At 37.6% G+C, this 20691-nt stretch overlaps 1 protein-coding gene across 2 annotated transcripts; it reads left to right on the forward strand.

Moving 5' to 3' along the window:
* The first annotated feature begins 10286 nt into the window (after positions 1-10286).
* Positions 10287-17053, forward strand: LOC127433425 (prolactin-releasing peptide receptor-like). Of its 2 annotated transcripts, XM_051685333.1 has the most exons (3): positions 10287-10441; positions 14408-14866; positions 16413-17053. In XM_051685333.1, exons 2-3 carry the CDS (start codon positions 14439-14441, stop codon positions 17047-17049), a joined length of 1065 nt encoding a protein of 354 aa, XP_051541293.1. In that variant the 5' UTR covers positions 10287-10441; positions 14408-14438; the 3' UTR covers positions 17050-17053. The 2 variants fall into 2 exon arrangements, with proteins under 2 accessions (XP_051541293.1, XP_051541292.1); XM_051685332.1 differs by lacking the exon at positions 10287-10441 and having other exon boundaries at positions 11796-14866.
* The last annotated feature ends 3638 nt before the right edge of the window (positions 17054-20691 follow it).

Below are 20691 nucleotides of genomic sequence, written 5' to 3' on the forward strand. Positions count from 1 at the left end.
GTGATCCGCTGAGGGAGACAGGCCCTGATCAATTCTGGCCAAATTTCTGAGATCAACCGATAAAGATCTTGTGTTATGTGGGAAGTAAAGGACAGGCTTTCTCAGAAGAACCACAAAATTTTCTTGTTCCCAGACTTTGCGAATTCGACGAGAGAAACGTGATTGGTTCAAGGAATGCAAGAAACTCTTACATCAACGGAAGGTCATTTTGCACTGATGTTCCCGGCCAAATTGAGAAAAGATGCAAAGGATGGCCGCTCCCAACAAGCATTGTCCTTTATAAAGTCAATGGAATGAGTAAGTCTTTATGTGGTGCTCACGTTGCAGCCAAGTGGGCCTGACTCACTGAACATTCACTTGACCGTCTGAGGAAACTGGGCGCCTTTTTTGTTTCTTTTTGTGCTGATTCCGCCTAGCAGCTGGAGTTTGTTTTGTGTAGTAACACTTCTTCGGGACAGTGTTGTGGATGAATCTGCACGTTCTTTGTGCTTATGCCTCCTACTGGCTGGAGTTTGTTTTGTGGAGTATTTTTTGCAGGACACTGGAGTGATTAGGTCATCTGCTGCACTCATGTAACAGCCAGCTCACTGAACATTCGTTTGACTGCCTGAGGAAACTGAACGGCTTTTATTTTTTGTGTGTGTGCTGGTTCCGCTAGAGGCTGAAGCTTGTTTCGTGGAGGAACACACCTTCAGGTCTGTAATGTGGATGAATCTACATGTTCTCTGTGTTTATTCTGCCTTTTGGCTGGAGTTTGTTTTATAGATTTTCTTCTGTTATGTAATTCTGTCTCACAAAATTTGTATAGAAACACCGGACTTGAGCAATCGGATGGCAAATTTGTCACAGGGGCTCTCGTTGGCTTTGAGTTGGGGGACAAGGCAGGGAAGCTTTTGGCTAGATATGTAAAGCAGAGAGAGTCTTTTTCTACCATTTTTCTGCAGTGAAATCTGCTGGTGGTGAAATATTTACCTCGGCCATTGATATTAATAATGCTTTTAAAGAATTCTATCTTGATCTCTATAGTTCCACGTCTTCGTCTTCTGACGAAGATATAAGAAACTTTGTGGAACCATTAGATCTCCCTAAACTGACGACTGAGCAAAAAAATTCTCTTGATTCTGAGATAATCTTGGAGGAGCTTGGAGAGGTAATTAAGGCATTGCCAACAGGCAAGGCTCCGGGGCCAGATGGCTTTGCCGTGGAATTTTTTAGATCTTACGTTACAGAACTGCTCCACTTTTGCTAGAAGTTTATACGGAATCATTAAAGAATGGAAAGCTTCCGCCAACCATGACAAACACATTCTTAAAACGGAGAAAGATCCAAGCGAGTGTAAGAGTTACCGTCCAATTTCCCTGATCCAGCTAGATGTAAAAATATTGTCAAAAATGTTGGCTAACCAATTAAGTAAAGTTATGACATCTCTTATACATATAGATCAGGTGGGGTTTATTCGGGGCCGCAGCTCATTAAGTGTTTCATCAATATTATGTGGTCAGTGGCGAATGATCAGACTCCGGTCATGCCCATCTCACTTGACACCGAAAAGGCGTTTGATATGGTAGAAGGGGATTATCTTTTTAAGATTTTGGAAATATACGGGTTCGGGAATACTTTTATTGGTTGGATTAAGTTACTTTATAGACACCCAGAAGCGGCGGTGCAAACAGATGGATTAATTTCAGATTATTTTACTCTTGACAGGGGCACGCAGCAGGGTTGCCCTCTTTCCCCATTATTTTTCTGTCTTGCCCTGGAACCATTAGCAGCCATGATAAGAAAGGAGGATGATTTTCCAGGGGTGATGGCGGGAAGTGTGGTGTATAAGCTTTTGCTTTACACACATGATATTTTATTATTCGTCTCTGACCCCACTAGATCTATACCTTGCCTCCACAGAATTGCCCGCAGAATTGTTCGGGGGAGGGGTTTAATGTATATAATTGCTTCCGTATTTTATGTTGTGGATGGAATCAATAAAAACTGTTAATAACACAAAAAAAAAAAAAAAAAAATCATTACATAAATATTGAGAAAAGCAAAAAAAATATATATATATATTTTTTTTTTTTTTTCCACGCTACATCACTGTTTGTTAAAAAACATAGCGTTACTTTTTTACATTTTTTTTTAATTTTGTCACATAACTCAGCACAGGCGCCGATCCCGTGGGTGCTGGGGCGCTCGAGCACCCACGGGATGGCCGAGCACTCACGGAAAAGCACAAGATATTCCTATTTCCTATAGAGAAAATTCATGGGGAATTAAAATATTTTTTTATATATATTTCAAAAAATATATCTAATAAATATTTCTCAGCCTTGACCCAAACCAGAAAGCTCTATTATTAATTAACGACATAAAAACGTTTGATTTGAAGCAAATAATTTTCAAAAATCGGAAAAAGCGATTGGTAATTGGGAACTTCAATGATTGGTGGATCTCACTTATTAGAGACTGCGGTTCTGGTGGGAGATCTAGACCTAGAAGAATTATTTGTTAGATTTTACGAGACACAACTGCATATTGAACTCTTGAATAATGAATTCATCAAGCGCACCGCCGCATGGAGATTTGTAATTCAGCAGGCTGAGCATGCACAATCTTATATTCCTTCTTTTTACTAAGGATAAAAATGTTTAATGGGCATTTGTTGCATGCGTGGAAGTCTTTGTGCACGAACCGTGCACAAATTACACTGCTTTGTTCACACTGCAGGAAAATCCGATTTTTTTCAAATACTATTTTTTTAGACTGACTGATCAAACTGCAGGTTATACTATGTGGACAGATTTTATTTGTTTTCTGTTCAGTCTGCAGTCGCTTTTGATTGCATGTCCACATTAGTTGACATAGTAATGATGCAAACTTGCATATGGTCACCATATGTGAGAGTTCATGGATGTTTTTTCATGAGGGCATCCAAATATTAATACATTCTTCACAGAAAACTGCTTAAAAAATGGAAGAGGTGGCATATGCAATGTTTATTGCTGCTAATGTTTACAACTGACCCATTTTTGCCAGATGCCCCGTATTTTATCCTACGCCTAATGTCCCGTATTGAAGGCTTTGTGTCCTGTATTGAAGTAAAAAAGGGTCTGAGAGCGAGACTCTTGAAGAGGACTCACATCCTTAATTGAAGCGCTCAAAATGCTCAAGTGTCCCGTATTGCGTGAAACTTTCAACCTTATTGCGTTGTGGTGGCTTGCAGCCGTTGTGTATAACCGCACATTAGAGCATCTCTTTGGGTGAGTAAAGCCAATGTCTGTACTATTTTAAAAGTCTCAACACCTGACAAAACAACTCATCGTGCACAAAAAAAGAAGATTCATTATTTTCACACTGAAATTTCATGAGATGCAACTGGCTGTCAAACACATACTGAGCTACACATAACATATTAGATACACATAAGCTACACAAAAGCTACACATATGTATTTTCTCATACAATGATTGAGTCTAAATAGATGCACAATCTATCTCATTTCAGTAGTACACCCAAATGATAATAGTCAAATCATACTGTTCATGTTTTGTACTTGCTATAGTTTACTTCAATGTTGTTTCTTCCTCCTATAGCAGTCAAATGTACATCAAGTCAATCACTGAAACAACAGCGCCACCATGAGTAAGAAATAGCATGTATATATGTGTGTACATGTATATGGGATACTGATACAGTAATTCACAGTTGTTGCACAGAAAATCAACCTGATATAGTAGTCATTTGTATAAATATAGTACTCATTTGTCTTGTAATCAGTGTTGGGGAGTAACAGAATACATGAAACGGGATTATGTATTTAAAATACAAAAAATAAGTAACTATTCCACTACAGTTACAGTTTAAATCATTGGTATTTAGAATACAGTTACATTCAAAAAGTATTTTGATTACTGAAGAGATTACTTTGCATTTTATTGTCATTTGTTTCATTTAATATTTAGTCCTTTCAGATGGAAAACATTTATACATATAAATGATGCGATCCAAAGTGCATTTGAACAGCAGTGAAACACTTTCTTATGATGTGTTACATTCATACGAGCAGACAGAGAAGTAAGTTTGAAGTAAGTTTGGAGCAGATAAAATAGAAATAAACCTTGTGTAAATTGTCACCTTTACGCTAAGATAAAATGCCATTTCTAGCCATTTTACATGCACGTGTTACCAGGCACAATCATATATTTTATCAAGACAATTTATGTTAGATCATTATTTCTTTTTTTCTAGTAAGACCTTTGATATTAGGGCAAAAATCATATTCTTGATAATAATTTTTGTATTGTTTTCCTGTAAAAATATCTACAAATCTTTAAAACAAGATCAGTTTGATTTATCTTGTTTTAGAAACAACACTGCATAAAATATTTAGGTTTTTCAGAGAATGTATTTTTAACATGTGTATTTTGTCTTACTGTACTGGCAGAGTTTTTATAGTCAAAACAAGTGAAAAAATCTACCAGTACTGAAGAAGTAATCCAAAGTATTTAGAATACGTTACTGACCTTGAGTAATCTAACGTTACAAATTACATTTTATATAGATATATATTAAATATAGATATGAAATAATCATAAATATTTGATTTATTTAAGGGCAAGAACATTTTTAAAAATCCGACACTATTACATACCTAGTGTCTATAATCACCCCATACACTTTTGGAACTTAAGCCATTATATAAAAAAATAGTTTTTGCAATTTTGGCTTTTGTGTGTGTGTGTGTGTGTGTGTATGTTACACTATTTATAAGAGAAAGATTGAGGAATACTTAAGAAGTGTGGGTACAAATAAAAAATGGATGAGGTATAGGGGATTAGATTGATGTCCCGGGTCACTAAAGACCCGAGGTATGCGTTTAAGGGTTAATGCATCGCTGATATTTGAGACCACATCCTAGTCCTATAATGATAGCAGATCATAGGTTGGAGTGTGATCATCTATTACTCAGGCAGGGACAGTTCTCTAGTCTTTAAGATCATTCCCTCAAGCACCAGATTGTGATTTAATGAAAGGGCCTACAGTTCAAGATCATTCCATCAATATTTCACCCTCCAACTCCGACTTTAATAATCCCTAACCTTAAGACATCAGATCTAGTGAATGAAAACCGATAATACAAATCTGTTTTGTATGTGAGACACAGAGCAAGAGAGAGACAGAGAGCATTTAAGTTTAAAAACACCATTCTCAACCAGTTTTACTTCTGTTGTATGACGCAGGCTATCTCAGAGTGAAACAGGACATTAAAAAAAATAAATCTGGAAAGTGGTCTCCATGGCAGGTATTTTCTCAGGCAAAGCAAAATATTACATTTTGATCAATTTTGATTACCAATACAAACATTGTTTTCTTTGGAATAACATGCATGCACCAATTAATCGTTCACAATAAGATGAGTATTAAGAAAGTAAATAAGGTCAATTTTGATTTCATATTGACATGAATCAAGCATGAATCACATGTTGCAGAAGTCTGCATGCCCTCCATTTACGTCTTCTGTCCCTGTTCTGAACACATTAGTGGCTGAAACACAATTAACCATGAGTCACAACTTCACATAGACTGATTTTAGAACAGTTTGCCTTTCAAGAGCCCTTGCATTGAATGGAACACTGGAAAAAAAGCATCATTCTTCAATAAGGAGATTTCAGCATGTCAAAGTGTACTGCTGGTCAAAATGTATTTTCAACAAAATAGCGTCTGAAAATGTGCATGAATGCACGTACGCTCATTCACGTCCACTCCATGCTCTAATGCTCATTACTGACTGGAGGTAAAAAATTCAAGTTTTGCAAATCTTAACAAACACAAGGCTTTTCAGTGTGATGAATAGCACCCACACTGACTTTCCCAATGGAAAGATTCATATTGGAAGAAGAGAAAGGAAAATCAGCCCTTAAGCTTCTCCAGAGACAACGGCTCTGCAGAAAATAGCCAAATACTGTAGAAAATCAACATAAACTGAATGTGTTTTGTCGTTATTTCCTTGCGTGCTGAGCGCATGACATACATGCTTAATAAAAGCCATGGGGCATTCAGACAGTAGACAATAAGGACATTAATTTCATTTTATGCTTATTCAAGAATGTGATAATTTGCCATAGCAACATTCAAAAAGGTGGTTTATTGGATATCATTAAATGGATTTCAGTAATCTAGGGAGATCTTTTAGATGCATTTTGATAAGAAGCATCCAGTATAGACAGACAGACAGATAGATACACTATATTGCCAAAAGTATTCGCTCATCTGCCTTTAGATGCATATGAACTTAAGTGACATCCCATTCTTAATCCATAGGGTTTAATATGACGTCGACCCACCCTTTGCAGCTATAACAGCTTCAACTCTTCTGGGAAGGCTTTCCACAAGGTTTAGGAGTGTGTTTATGGGAATTTTTGACCATTCTTCCAGAAGCGCATTTGTGAGGTCAGACACTGATGTTGGACGAGAAGGCCTGGCTCGCAGTCTTCGCTCTAATTTATCCCAAAGGTGCTCTATCGGGTTGAGGTCAGGACTCTGTGCAGGCCAGTCAAATTCTTCCACACCAAACTCACTCATCCATGTCTTTATGGACCTTGCTTTGTGCACTGGTGCGCAGTCATGTTGGAACAGGAAGGGGCCATCCCCAAACTGTTCCCACAAAGTTGGGAGCATGGAATTGTCCAAAATCTCTTGGTATGCTGAAGCATTCAGAGTTCCTCTCACTGGAACTAAGGAGCCAAGCCCAACTTCTGAAAAACAACCCCACACCATAATCCCCCTCCACCAAACTTCACAGTTGGCACAATGCAGTCAGACAAGTACCGTTCTCCTGGCAACTGCCAAACCCAGACTCGTCCATCAGATTGCCAGATGGAGAAGCGTGATTCGTCACTCCAGAGAACGCGTCTCCACTGCTCTAGAGTCCAGTGGCGGCGTGCTTTACACCACTGCATCCGACGCTTTGCATTGCACTTGGTGATGTATGGCTTGGATGCAGCTGCTCGGCCATGGAAACCCATTCCATGAAGCTCTCTATGCACTGTTCTTGAGCTAATCTGAAGGCCACATGAACTTTGGAGGTCTGTAGCGATTGACTCTGCAGAAAGTTGGCGACCTCTGCACACTATGCGCCTCAGCATCCGCTGACCCCGCTCTGTCATTTTACGTGGCCTACCACTTCGTGGCTGAGTTGCTGTCATTCCCAATCACTTCCACTTTGTTATAATACCACTGACAGTTGACTGTGGAATATTTAGTAGCGAGGAAATTTCACAACTGGACTTGTTGCACAGGTGGCATCCTATCACAGTACCACGCTGGAATTCACTGAGCTCCTGAGAGCGGCCAATTCTTTCAAAAATGTTTGTAGAAGCAGTCTGCATGCCTAGGTGCTTCATTTTATACACCTGTGGTCATGGAAGTGATTGGAACACCTGAATTCAATTATTTGGATGGGTGAGCGAATACTTTTGGCAATATAGTGTATATAGATAGACAGACAGACAGACAGATAGATAGATAGATAGATAGATAGAGAGTATAACTTGCAAGCTATGGTCACAAAAGAGCTAAATTGATGGGTGTTGGTAATGAGGGGAGATGAAAGTGCATTTTCACAGAGATGCAATTTCTAACAAGAGAACTGACGAATAAGCCCCGGTTTGACGTATTCAAAATGATCCATCACCCTTCAACATCTCCCAAGGAATGATCTGCCAGAAAATAAAGAATAATACACAATGTTCCGTTTCTACAGGTAAGGCAAGTGCTATTACCAACCACAAAATGCATATCTGCTGCTGCCAGGCAAACAGCTGAAGGACAGCAGGACTATAATTGGCTTGAGCATTCAGAAGCCACCAAGATCAAATAAATCTAAATTAAAGGCCAAAGTCACATTTATTCAATTACAATGATAAATGGCAATTGATTTATACTGCAAAATATTTAATTTAAATGGCAGACATAATGGCAAGTTATCCGCCCCCCAGGTCCAATGACGTATTTGTTGACAATCTTTTTCACAAAGTGTCTGTATACTATGAGCTCTGTCTATCTATCTATCTATCTGTCTGTCTGTCTGTCTGTAAATAGAATAAAATGACAAATAGAAACTGCTTATGCAAATACAAGTGCTATTTAACAAGTCCACGGTCCACATATACAGTAGCATTGGGTTTAGATAGCATGACTATTATAAAAATACATCTCTCATCTACATCGCAGTCAATTAATCTTAATCCACCCAAAACAGAGACACCTCCCTGCCTGTCTTCTTCATGGTAACAGGTTGGAAAGCTGTACAAGTACTGTGTTAAAAAAAAAAATTATAAATGCAAATCATATTCATTTTGGGAACATTCTGTTAGAAGCTTTTAATTATGTGAACATAGACAAAACCTAACATCAAATTTGAATTTTTTTTCACAATCAAAAAGGGAGAGAGCTCGGTAGTGCTAAACATATCACAGTAATTGCATCAGAATAATGCATATGGGAAATGCTACAGATTAATATGTGCATATATTCTGTATTAAAAAAAAACTATGAGATGCGAATAGGAGAGAGATATTTTAATAGTCAATTTTGCACCCAAGTGCCAGAGATATGTTTCTCTAATAATGGAATAATTAAATAATGCATAGCCTAATGTAAATTGGAGACTGTGCCTCTGTAGTGAATTGAATGGATGCAGTAAATGATGTGCAATTACTTTAAGACACACTTGCAAAAATACATGCTCGTCCTTTGTGTTATTCTGGTAATGTGCAGACCAATTTTATATTTATTCATTTTGCACTAATAGCACTCGCTGGTGACGCCATGTCTCATATTATGTTTTCCACTTAAGCCGTAAGTTCTTATATGAAATGCCCATGGGCAAAAATGCACAAAATTCTATTTCTCTTAATGTCAGGTCTGTTCCTGTGTGGATCACTTTCAAGTGTTTTGTTTATGGTTTAATATCTTCAATCTCAGCATGCAGCATTGGGTCATTTAAAGCTGAAAAAGGAAATTATCATTTCTTGTTGCTTTGTCGTGACTGTTTTCTGTTCAGTTTAACACACACACAAAAAAAAGGTGTTGATCAATGTCTTACTGTGCTAAGGGCTCCAAATGACAATTCAGGTTGTACAAGACAAACCTCAACAAACTGAGGCTCAAACATTACCAATAAAAATACCTTTTAAAGACAACAAACCTCCTGAGAGTCATTGTATACTTCACATACCCGATCTATCTACCTTTTTTTTTTTTTTTTTTTGACGAAGCACCTCTGTACTTGCAACAACTCAGGGTCAGGATGAAGCTAGGCAAAAGAGCTTGGAAAAATAAACACTGTGCCACTAACTGCTGGTTTCATTTACATTTGGTGTTGTATAGGTCATTATTATGTTGCAGGTGTCTACTCGAATGGTGCTTGTTACACACTGACAGCACAATAGAGCTGATTTCTGAAATGGTCAATACCAAATAATATTTGATCTATGTACTTTCTTGACTTCAGGCCATGCAAGTAATAGAGCTCATCATTCAAAACAAGCCACTTATAGGTCAAATAAAATGTATTAAGGCTAAGTAGTTTGATCTGTTATTATGACCTTTGGGCCTCCCATGTTGCAAATTCATTGTCCAATGTTTCCCTTTGTCTTTGATGATTCTGTTTTTTGTCAAGGATCAGGAACTTAAGGGTTTTGGAGCCTGATAGAGAATGTTTTAAAGTTCCATTAAGACCTTATTATTCTACAATTCAGGGGTCTGCAACCTTAAGCACTGTTTAATAAAACCGTGTATAAATAATGAGATGTTCCCACAAGCACTGTTTTGCTCAGCGTTATAATCGCTGTTTGCTGATTTCAATACGATGAAAGTTGGTAGTGACTCACTTTAAAGCTTAAAAAAAGGACACAGATTTGTAAAGTTTTAGGTAAAAGATGCACTGTTTGTCTATTCATCCATCCATCAAGCACAGATGGTGCAGGAGAGGTTAGTGGTGGTGCTTTAACCATATTGATCACTATAGTGTTGAAGCAGACAGGACTTTCATGTGAAAGCCTTGTATATATGTAGACTGTATTTATCTGACTGCAGTCCCATACGTATCGTTACATGACGTAAGTTTATATACCGACAAATGCGTTACTGCCAGCTGAGATGTAAACAAAGTTGGGGATGCAAAACCAAGATGATGAAGAGTTTTCTGCTTGACAGCGCATTTTTTCAACGCGAAAAATGGGTCTTTAACAGGTCTTCACTGACTTGACTGGTTCAGTAGATCATCAGGTGGACTCTGGTGTGCACGAGCAAGCGGCTGACGGTGATAAAACGCTTGTTACTGCAGCACGTTCAGTCGGAGAGCAGTAACCGGGGCGCAAGCGCGTCGGAGAAAAGGTGCATTCGAGCTTTTTGATTCAGAAGCAGGAATATCTCTTTATTTGAGGTAACGTAACTGTTTTTTCTATACAAGAAAACGTTCACAAGATTTGTTGGTGTTTTTGCTAATGCTCGAAATAAGTGTAACATTTCTAAATTGTACTCCTAATGGCTGAAATACTATAGAGTGTGCACATAGTGTTTAGAGGCTTATGTTGTCACGCGTGAAGTTGTCACAAGAGCTGTAGACTATCTCAAGGTTTTGAGTCAAAAGTCAATTTACGCAAATGCTTGTTTTCTCCAGCAGTGGATTTGTATGTTGGTTTCAACGTCCTAGTTCAAAATTGTCTCTGGCATACATTATCAAAATGATTGGAGATTTAAACCGAAAGGTTAAACTTTGTTCTAAGGACAAGTGTTTTTCATTTTTCATAAACATTAGGTTGGGGAAAGTTTGCTCGTTTATACTGGGTCGTCAAATTTTTTTAGACGTTGTATTTTTTGTCAACACGCTCTCAAGGCGAAATCGTCAGGATTCGTACGACTTTTCTAAATTTGGCTAATTCGTATAATATCGCTACGACTGCACTCGTTTAAATTGTATACGACTTTCACTACAGCCAATGATGTCGCTGGACATCATTTCCATCTATTACTTGACAATTACTTTATTCTGTCACACACAACAGCTTCCTATCATGTTTACACACTCTACTGAATGGTTAAGTTTAGATAAGGGGTTTGGGTAAGGGCATAATATTAATAAGCATGTCCTTAACACTTTGTGTGCGGAACTCGCACAATTGATTGATATATATATATATATATATATATATATATATATATATATATATATATATATAGGTCTACAATTGATTTTTATACTATTAATTACAATATTTGTTTGTCAAATAAATGGGATGATTTTGATGTTTATTACATTTTCCATTTTTTGCTGTTTCATGAATTGTTCATGAAAAGCCTACTATATCTAACTATATATTTTTTTCCAAGAACAGTAACGGCTGAAATGTTCAATTGCTTTTTGTAGCCAAAACTTCAAGGTATGTGTCTATACAGAAGATTGACTTTCCAAAAAAAAAAAAAAAAAAAAAAACCTAACCTGATAAATATTGACTGGAGTAAAAATGTGACTGTGTTACCCCTATAGTAACGCACGGAGATGATAGTGTGTGTATGTGTATGTGTAGCTATAAAGAATATATCATATATAAATTACCACTCTATTAAATTTGATAAACAATGAATTCTGTAGATGAAAAAATAAAACAGTCATCATGAAAACTAATTTTATTAATCCATGCATGCATAAGATTCATCAATGAAAACACTGTTTTTTTTTTTTTTTTTTTTTTAAAAAAAAAAAAAAAAAAGTCTCACCTACATTAAGGTTACAGGTTACCAAGGATTCATTATACTGTATATAATGTTGAGTTATTTTCCCTTTTCCATTGTGTCTTTAATGGACTCTACAATGATGAAATGAAAATAACCTGTCTGATGTGTTACTGACTGATGATCAATACAAAGCAATCAAATGATCATTATGATCATACACTGTCATTATAGTTTAGGACGCTTAGGGGTTGTTACTGCCTACAGGAGGAAGTTCCATTTATCTGCACTATAAGCTGCTGTTGGCTTCAGAGGTTAATTAACACAGACAGTTGGAGAATGAATGAGTTATTTATGGTGCTGTTGAATTCAGCCAGAGTCTTCTCAATAAAGAAGATAATTATTCTGTCAAGAACTGATTCTGTTTCAGACCTTATAGATCTTTTATAGATCATCTATAGGACTTTTATTCACATGGATGTATAGTTAAGAGACCTTTCATTTTATACCACTATTAAGTGGATATACTGGAAAGATATTCCCAGAAGAATACAATAAAATTACATCCTCTATGCATGTGTAATGATTCTAAAGGTCTTTAGAGACGTCAATGAACTCTGACTATTTTTAGTCAAAAAGGAAAAGTACATTCAGATACGTATTATAGCAGCACATGATGAATGTACGTATTATTACATAAAATATTGCAGTTACTCAATTCAGTTGGTTTAAGATCAGAAATATAACTCCAAAATAAATTTCCCCCAAATAGGCATTGAGTATAAAACATATGCTTTAGTAGAGTTATGTTTGCTAGCACCTGGGAAGTGGGGAATTTATGATCTCAGCTACTTAAAATAATTACATAAAGGCCAAGTTTTCATTAATCAACCTTGCAATCTTTTTTCGGCCACATTTTGTATCAGTGTTTTTATTGATTCATTTCAGCACCTGTACTTATACATTTCAGTATGTTCTATTGAGGTGCACAATAATGAACATACAGTGCAACTTATGTAAACACATCTCAAAATGATTAATCTCCTTTTGTGTTACACAGAAGAAAGTCATATGGGTTTAATACAAAACAAGGCTGAGCTAATGATGACAGAATTTTCATTTTTGTGTGAAATATCCCCTTTAAGTTGCATAAAATTTTTTTTTTTTTTAGCATTTACTCAAAATACGTGAATGTGAGCTTGAGCAGCATGTACCTGCCAAGCTTTGGTACTCATCATTTCTGTTTGTCTGACAGTAAAGGTGCATTAATGTTATAACAACGGAAGAAAACACCTATAATTAAGGCTCTGTTCTTTTTAAAAAAAACCTCTCTGCACATTCTGTTGTGTTTCTGAATGCTAGAATGCAGGTATAAGGGGAGTAAAAAGCTTTTATAAGCCAACATTTTCTGAAATGTAGGTTGCTTTCAGACAGGGAGATAAAAACACTTCACATCAAAGGATGTCAGGGATTTAGATCCAGAATTTAGATCTAAATTTGAAAACATATAGGAAAAAAAGAAAGAAAAAAAAGAGAGCAATTGATTTGATAACTTGGTCCCAATGTGCCTGCAGCACATTTTAGGCAGCCTAATTGAAATGTATTATGGTTAAATGCTGATTTACTTATGGTATAAATGAACAAGTATACAAAAAAAAAAAAAAAAAAAAAAAAGCTCCAGATACAGCACTATATGGCCAAAAGTATGTGGACATCACAGGTTTAGCTATTTCAGCTACAGATGCATAAAATCAAGCAGATAGCCATGCAATATCCTTTGTACAAACATTTTAAGTAAAATGGGGCAAATCAAAGAGCTCACTGACATTCAATGTGGAACTGTCATAGGCTGCCAGCTGTAAAAAGTTCAAGTGACTCTAGTGTGAAAGAACTTGACAGCCTACACAAAGCCCAGACCTGAACCCCATTTGACACCTTTGGGATGAATTGGAACGCCGGCTGCAAGCCATGCCACATCACCCAACATCATTGCCTTACCTCACTGATGCTCTGGTGTCTGAATGGGAGCAAATCCCCACAGCCATGTTCCAACATCTATTTAAAAGCCTTCCCAGAACAGTACATTTTGTCATAGCAGCAAAGGAATGACCAACATCTTATTTAAGGAATAGTTTGCTCCAAAATAAACTGGCATCTTTAACTTACCCTCATGTCATTCCAAACCCATATAATAGAAGTGATCAAGGACTGATGCTGTCAAGTTCCAAAAAGTCACACAAAAAACACCCTAAAAATCAAACTGATTGCACTCTGAACTCGGTAACAGTAAGTTGAAAGTTTTTCAGCTGAATTGGTCTGTGCTAACCGAAATTCAAATCACTGCCACCAGTGGCCGAAGCCACTTGAAAAGATCAGACTCCAAACAATTATTTGTTCACAAATTGGACATTGCTTTCATGAACACATCAAAGAGAGACGGAGTGGATGTCAAGAATAAACTGAATACATTTCTGTCTGTTCCTCACCAAAGCTATTACAGTATATGGCTTGAGAAAACTTGGAATATAACGTACAAGTCGTATGGACCACTTTTATTGTTTTTCTTATACTCATGATATACTCCTTTGATGCCCATGGTTTTGATGACGTTTGCCTCTGTAGTATATACATCCAAAGAAGCAGCCAGTTTAGTGATGATCATTGTGTTTAACTCCAGTAGGGGGAGACAGCAGAGTTTTGACTGAGGTATGGAGGGCTCCACTTGGCTGGTTGCAGAAGAGCCCCCTGGTGACCACGCCTATGAGGTGACTGTGGCCCAGAACACCACGGCTCCTCACAACTACCTGTTTGCAGACGTCGCCCTCCTGCAGACCTTCAAACCCCTCATTATCCCATGTTATGTTCTTGTTGTGCTGGTGGGCGTCTTTGGCAACTATCTTCTGATCTACGTCATCTGCCGCACAAGGAAGATGCACAATGTCACCAACTTCTTCATTGGCAACCTGGCCTTCTCAGACATGTTGATGTGTGTGACCTGTGTGCCATTCACTCTGGCCTATGCCTTCAGCCCTCACGGGTGGACTTTTGGACGCTTTATGTGCTACCTGGTGTTCATGATCCAACCCGTCACAGTATACGTGTCAGTTTTCACCCTCACGGCTATTGCTGTTGACAGGTGAGCACATCGACCTGACCCTCCTAATGATCTCTCTAATGGATCAGCAGATACTATGCCTTTACATGGCACAGATATAAAAGCCAATTGTATATAAAATAGGTCAGGTCACTTGAGATGAAAAGACCTTTAGAAGCACCTGTGAAAGTGCTTTTGAAAGTCTGTTTTGTGCGAGAAACATCTATTTTATTTTGGAGGACTTTGGGATCATTAGAGGACTGGCAGGGAAAGTGAGGACACAAGTTAGAGAAGAGGGTCATTATCGGCATCATTTCCTATCACTTCTTTGGCAAAAGCACAGTTTCATGCTTTTTTTAAAGGAATATTCTGGGTTCAATACAAGTAAAGCTTAATCGTCAGCATTTGTGGCATAATGTTAATTACCTCAAAAAATTATTTAGACTCATCCCTCCTTTTCTCAGATTGAGGCTACAGTGAGCTACTTACAATGGAAGTAAATGGGGCCGATGTTTGGAGGCTTTACAAGGCAGATGTGTGAAGCTTATAATTTTATAAAAGCACTTTAATTATTCTGTTAAAAGTTGTGTATTATTTAAGCTGTAAAGTTGTTTAAATCATCGCTTTCATGGTTGTTAAAGGATTCATGGCATTACGTCGTCATTGCAAAAAGGTCGTAAAATTGGATAAAGCCTAAATTTACACAGAAAGGATTAGTAAGCGATTTTATAACACCATGTTAACACGCATATCGTTTACGTCTTGTGGCTATACTTTTGAAACAGTGAGTATTTTACTGTTTATGAATTGGCCCCATTCACTTCCATTGAAAGTGCCTCACTGTAACATTGGATTTTGCTTTTTTTTTTTTTTTTTAAAGAAAAGGTCAAAAGTCTAAATAAATTTTTGCGGTAATCAACATTATGCCAAAAATGCTGTCGATTGAGCTGAACTTGTGTAAACCCAGAATATTCCTTTAATCTGAATGAATCTCACAAAAGCTGTCATGAGCATCTTTGGGTCATATTTCTTGACCGAAGCAAAAACATTGCAAAATTGTGTAATTAATGTGTTCTTGAACACTCCCAGTAATGTGAGAAGAAAATATGTTATTTAAATATATACTTGATAGTAGTAATTGTTGGGTATTTTTTGTTTTTATGCTTATTTATATGTAAACAAATTTTTTTTGTATTAATTACAGTAAAGAGAATCACCATTGACAACAAAAGGAAAACTCAAAAGTTTAAGACATATTACAGTAATAATGAGAGTTTAGGTGGAAAATGTGCTTAATTGCCATAAATGTAATGCCGCAATGCAAAATATTTTTTTCTTTTGATTTTGGCAGGAAATGTGACCTGGTTATGTTTTTCATGAGGTTCACCCATTTGCGAATTTTTTAACACCAGAAATCAAAAAGAAACATGAAGCCCCAGTGGATTTTGTAAGCTTTGATTTAGGCTACGATGCATCAGATTTTGTACACTGCTGATGATTAGCTCAGAATATTTTTAACATCCAAAGAGAATAATTTTGTGCATGTATCTATAACAAAGGCAAAATCTTCCTTTGGGTGTTTCTGCAGGTACTACGCCACAGTTCACCCTTTGAAGAAGCGGATCTCAATGGCGGCTTGTGCCTATGTGCTGTCTGGAATCTGGCTGCTTTCATGCATTCTTGTAGCTCCCGCCGTGGCCCACACATATCATGTAGAGTTCAGAGAGGAGGGTTTGACCATATGCGAGGAGTTTTGGTTGGGGCAGGAGACCCAGCGACTGGTCTACGCCTACAGTACGCTCTTACTCACCTACATCCTGCCTTTATCCGCGGTCTGCATCTCTTACCTTTGCATCTCCGTCAAACTACGTAACTGCATTGCCCCAGGGCACCGCACGCGAGACCAAGCCGAGGCCCAGCGTGCACGTAAACGCAAGATCTTCAGGCTGGTTGCTCTAATTGTGGCAGTGTTTGGAATCTGCTGGCTGCCCATCCACGTTTTTAACGTGCTACGTGACATCGATATCCAGCTTATCAACAAGAACCACTTTCTGTTGATTCAGTTGTTGTGTCATCTGTGCGCAATGAGTTCATCTTGCTGCAACCCGTTCCTGTATGCGTGGTTACATGATCGTTTCCGCACGGAGTTGCGCAAGATGTTCACGTGCCATCGGCGCATCGGGATACCGGCCAACCACTGTGTGACAGCGAGCGTGGTACTGTGACCATCTCTGCGGGTAGAGAACAGGCTGTGTTAAAAACATATGAAGTGCAATGTATTATCTATAAATAGACTGTAAAATCCTGTAAATGTAAACTGTAAATGTCTGGATCGAAACTGACCCAATGTATCGGAACTTTTTTTCACACTTAATTCGTACTCAAATTCGATTCTACCCCTCTTTTCACTTTCATACCAACCGAATGGACGGATCTCTATTGACAAAACAGACTCAAGTTTATATGAAAAGCTCCAGTGTGAAAGCACATTTAATGTTTTTGAGTGGCACTCATTAGGACTGCAAATGCTAACTTGGCTGATTAGTTTGTCATGTACTGACAAATGATTCATTGTTACAAACTGGCACATTCCAATTGATTCTAGCCTTTACAAGCTTGCAATGAATTGTTGGTTAAAACGACCACATTCGACAAGATTTAAATCAACATTAAGTGACATTAACAGCCCATTTTACTTTCATAATGTGCCACTTTCCGATAGAAACAGAATATTCAATCAGAAAAAAATGCAAGGACTTTAGCATTTGATTCATTGGAAATTTAATTGGATCATGAAAAACAAAAAATGAATGGACCAGCATAGATGGCCGTGAGCGCTATATGACGAGCGTCTGGAGAATTAAAAAATAGTTATAAAAAATAAGAGGGCTTAGTGATTTTAGCCTTAAAGGAAAGACATTTCAGGGGCAGAGCAAGTTATCCAATTTTGATGAAAGATCATGAAGAAGAACATATTTTTCTTTGGAATAACGTGCACTAATGCATCTTTCGCAATACGACCAGAACGTGTATCATAGAAGCAAACAGTCAATTTTGACTTCATGCCAGTAGTGTGTTGAGGGACTCCTTTTGCCATTTGCTTTGCCATTAGCAAATTCCAGTTTTGTTTTTTTCTGTCTCAAAGAGGCCTTTTCACATTCATGAATCATCTAAGAGGATTTCTGTGATCATTCAGTGAACTTAAACAATATAAATGAGCAAGGCAACAAATGAACTCTCTTGTGATAATCAATTATGTCAAAGTCTGACGCATTGTGGAGAAAATATGGGTACACAAGCAAGTCAGACGTAAGAAATGTGAACTTTGCCGATTCATTGAAGAGAAAGCTGTCTAATCAGAGAGCAGGATTCTGTAACAAGCTCTTTTACTGCATGCTACTCATTTAAATAAAGAGCTGCTAATGCAGTCTTTCATAACATTTGTTGTTGTCTAATTTGCATTACATAATTAGATTAATATGAATATATTATATGTTACTACTACAAAGTAGTTATAAAGCAAAAACACATCAGAATGACATTGAACTTGTCAGTGGTCTAGTCATACTTAGGTTTTATTCGAAACCCCTAACACTTAGGACCTGCAAGGGGTTTAGATAAGCCTTGTGGATCCAAAAGTAGTATCTGGGACCTTTAAAAATCAGGGAAGTGTAATCTTGTCTTATAAAACCTATATATTCGTGATTAGTAGGTCATGCTGAAGATTCTGATACCTCACTCCTCCCTCTACGACCTTTCTGACCCCAACCCTAAATATGCAGTACTTTCCTGTGGCCACTAGGGATCTTCAGCAGATACTGGTTTTGGTACCAATAGTCATATCCGAAAATAGGACCAATTAGGAGGAGTCAGGGATTTGGGGTTGGTCTTATGAACCCAAAAGTTGTTTCCAGCACCTCTATTTATTAACATTGTACCCCATCCAGTAATGGATTATATATTAATATATATATACAGGTGCATCTCAATAAATTAGAATGTCGTGGAAAAGTTCATTTATTTCAGTAATTCAACTCAAATTGTGAAACTCGTGTATTAAATAAATTCAATGCACAGACTGAAGTAGTTTAAGTCTTTGGTTCGTTTAATTGTGATGATTTTGGCTCACATTTAACAAAAACCCACCAATTCACTATCTCAAAAAATTAGAATATGGTGACATGCCAATCAGCTAATCAACTCAAAACACCTGCAAAGGTTTCCTGAGCCTTCAAAATGGTCTCTCAGTTTGGTTCACTAGGCTACACAATCATGGGGAAGACTGCTGATCTGACAGTTGTCCAGAAGACAATCATTGACACCCTTCACAAGGAGGGTAAGCCACAAACATTCATTGCCAAAGAAGCTGGCTGTTGACAGAGTGCTGTATCCAAGCGTGTTAACAGAAAGTTGAGTGGAAGGAAAAAGTGTGGAAGAAAAAGATGCACAACCAACCGAGAGAACCGCAGCCTTACGATTGTCAAGCAAAATCGATTCAAGAATTTGGGTGAACTTCACAAGGAATGGACTGAGGCTGGGGTCAAGGCATCAAGAGCCACCACAGACAGACACTACAGTTGTCTTATTCCTCTTGTTAAGCCACTCCTGAACCACAGACAAAGTCAGAGGCGTCTTACCTGGGCTAAGGAGAAGAAGAACTGGACTGTTGCCCAGTGTTCCAAAGTCCTCTTTTCAGATGAGAGCAAGTTTTGTATTTCATTTGGAAACCAAGGTCCTGGAGTCTGGAGGAAGGGTGGAGAAGCTCATAGTCCAAGTTGCTTGAAGTCCAGTGTTAAGTTTCCACAGTCTGTGATGATTTGGGGTGCAATGTCATCTGCTGGTGTTGGTCCATTGTGTTTTTTGAAAACCAAAGTCACTGCACCTATTTACCAAGAAATTTTGGAGCACTTCATGCTTCCTTCTGCTGACCAGCTTTTTAAAGATGCTGATTTCATTTTCCAGCAGGATTTGGCACCTGCCCACACTGCCAAAAGCACCAAAAGTTGGTTAAATGACCATGGTGTTGGTGTGCTTGACTGGCCAGCAAACTCACCAGACCTGAACCCCATAGAGAATCTATGGGGTATTGTCAAGAGGAAAATGAGAAACAAGAGACCAAAAAGTGCAGATGAGCTGAAGGCCACTGTCAAAGAAACCTGGGCTTCCATACCACCTCAGCAGTGCCACAAACTGATCACCTCCATGCCACGCTGAATTGAGGCAGTAATTAAAGCAAAAAGGAGCCCCTACCAAGTATTGAGTACATATACAGTAAATGAACATACTTTCCAGAAGGCCAACAATTCACTAAAAATGTTTTTTTTATTGGTCTTATGATGTATTCTAATTTTTTGAGATGGTGAATTGGTGGGTTTTTGTTAAATGTGAGCCAAAACCATCACAATTAAAAGAACCAAAGACTTAAACTACTTCAGTCTGTGTGCATTGAATTTATTTAATACCCGAGTTTCACAATTTGAGTTGAATTACTGAAATAAATGAACTTTTCCACGACATTCTAATTTATTGAGATGCACCTGTATATATAGAGTGTGGCTAGTTGAAGAGTAGTGTATTACTTTTGAAAGCGGTTGCATTTACGATTTCAGCAGGCAGAATATGAAATAAATAATAATAATAAAACTCCATAGATGTATACTGAAAGACAGACCCAAGCCATATCTATGGGCCAGAAAATCATATTCTTCAGAAAAATGTAAAAATCTAGTCTTAATGTTAGAAACTGCTATCTCACTTGTTGCACGAATAGTAATAGTGATGTCTGCCTTATCAAACACACTAATAAAAACCAACATATCTCATAAAAATAAGAAAGCACTCAGACCTTTTAATTATTGTAACTGCCT

This window comes from Myxocyprinus asiaticus, chromosome 43 (genome assembly GCF_019703515.2).
Source record: "Myxocyprinus asiaticus isolate MX2 ecotype Aquarium Trade chromosome 43, UBuf_Myxa_2, whole genome shotgun sequence".
Lineage (NCBI taxonomy): Eukaryota > Metazoa > Chordata > Actinopteri > Cypriniformes > Catostomidae > Myxocyprinus > Myxocyprinus asiaticus.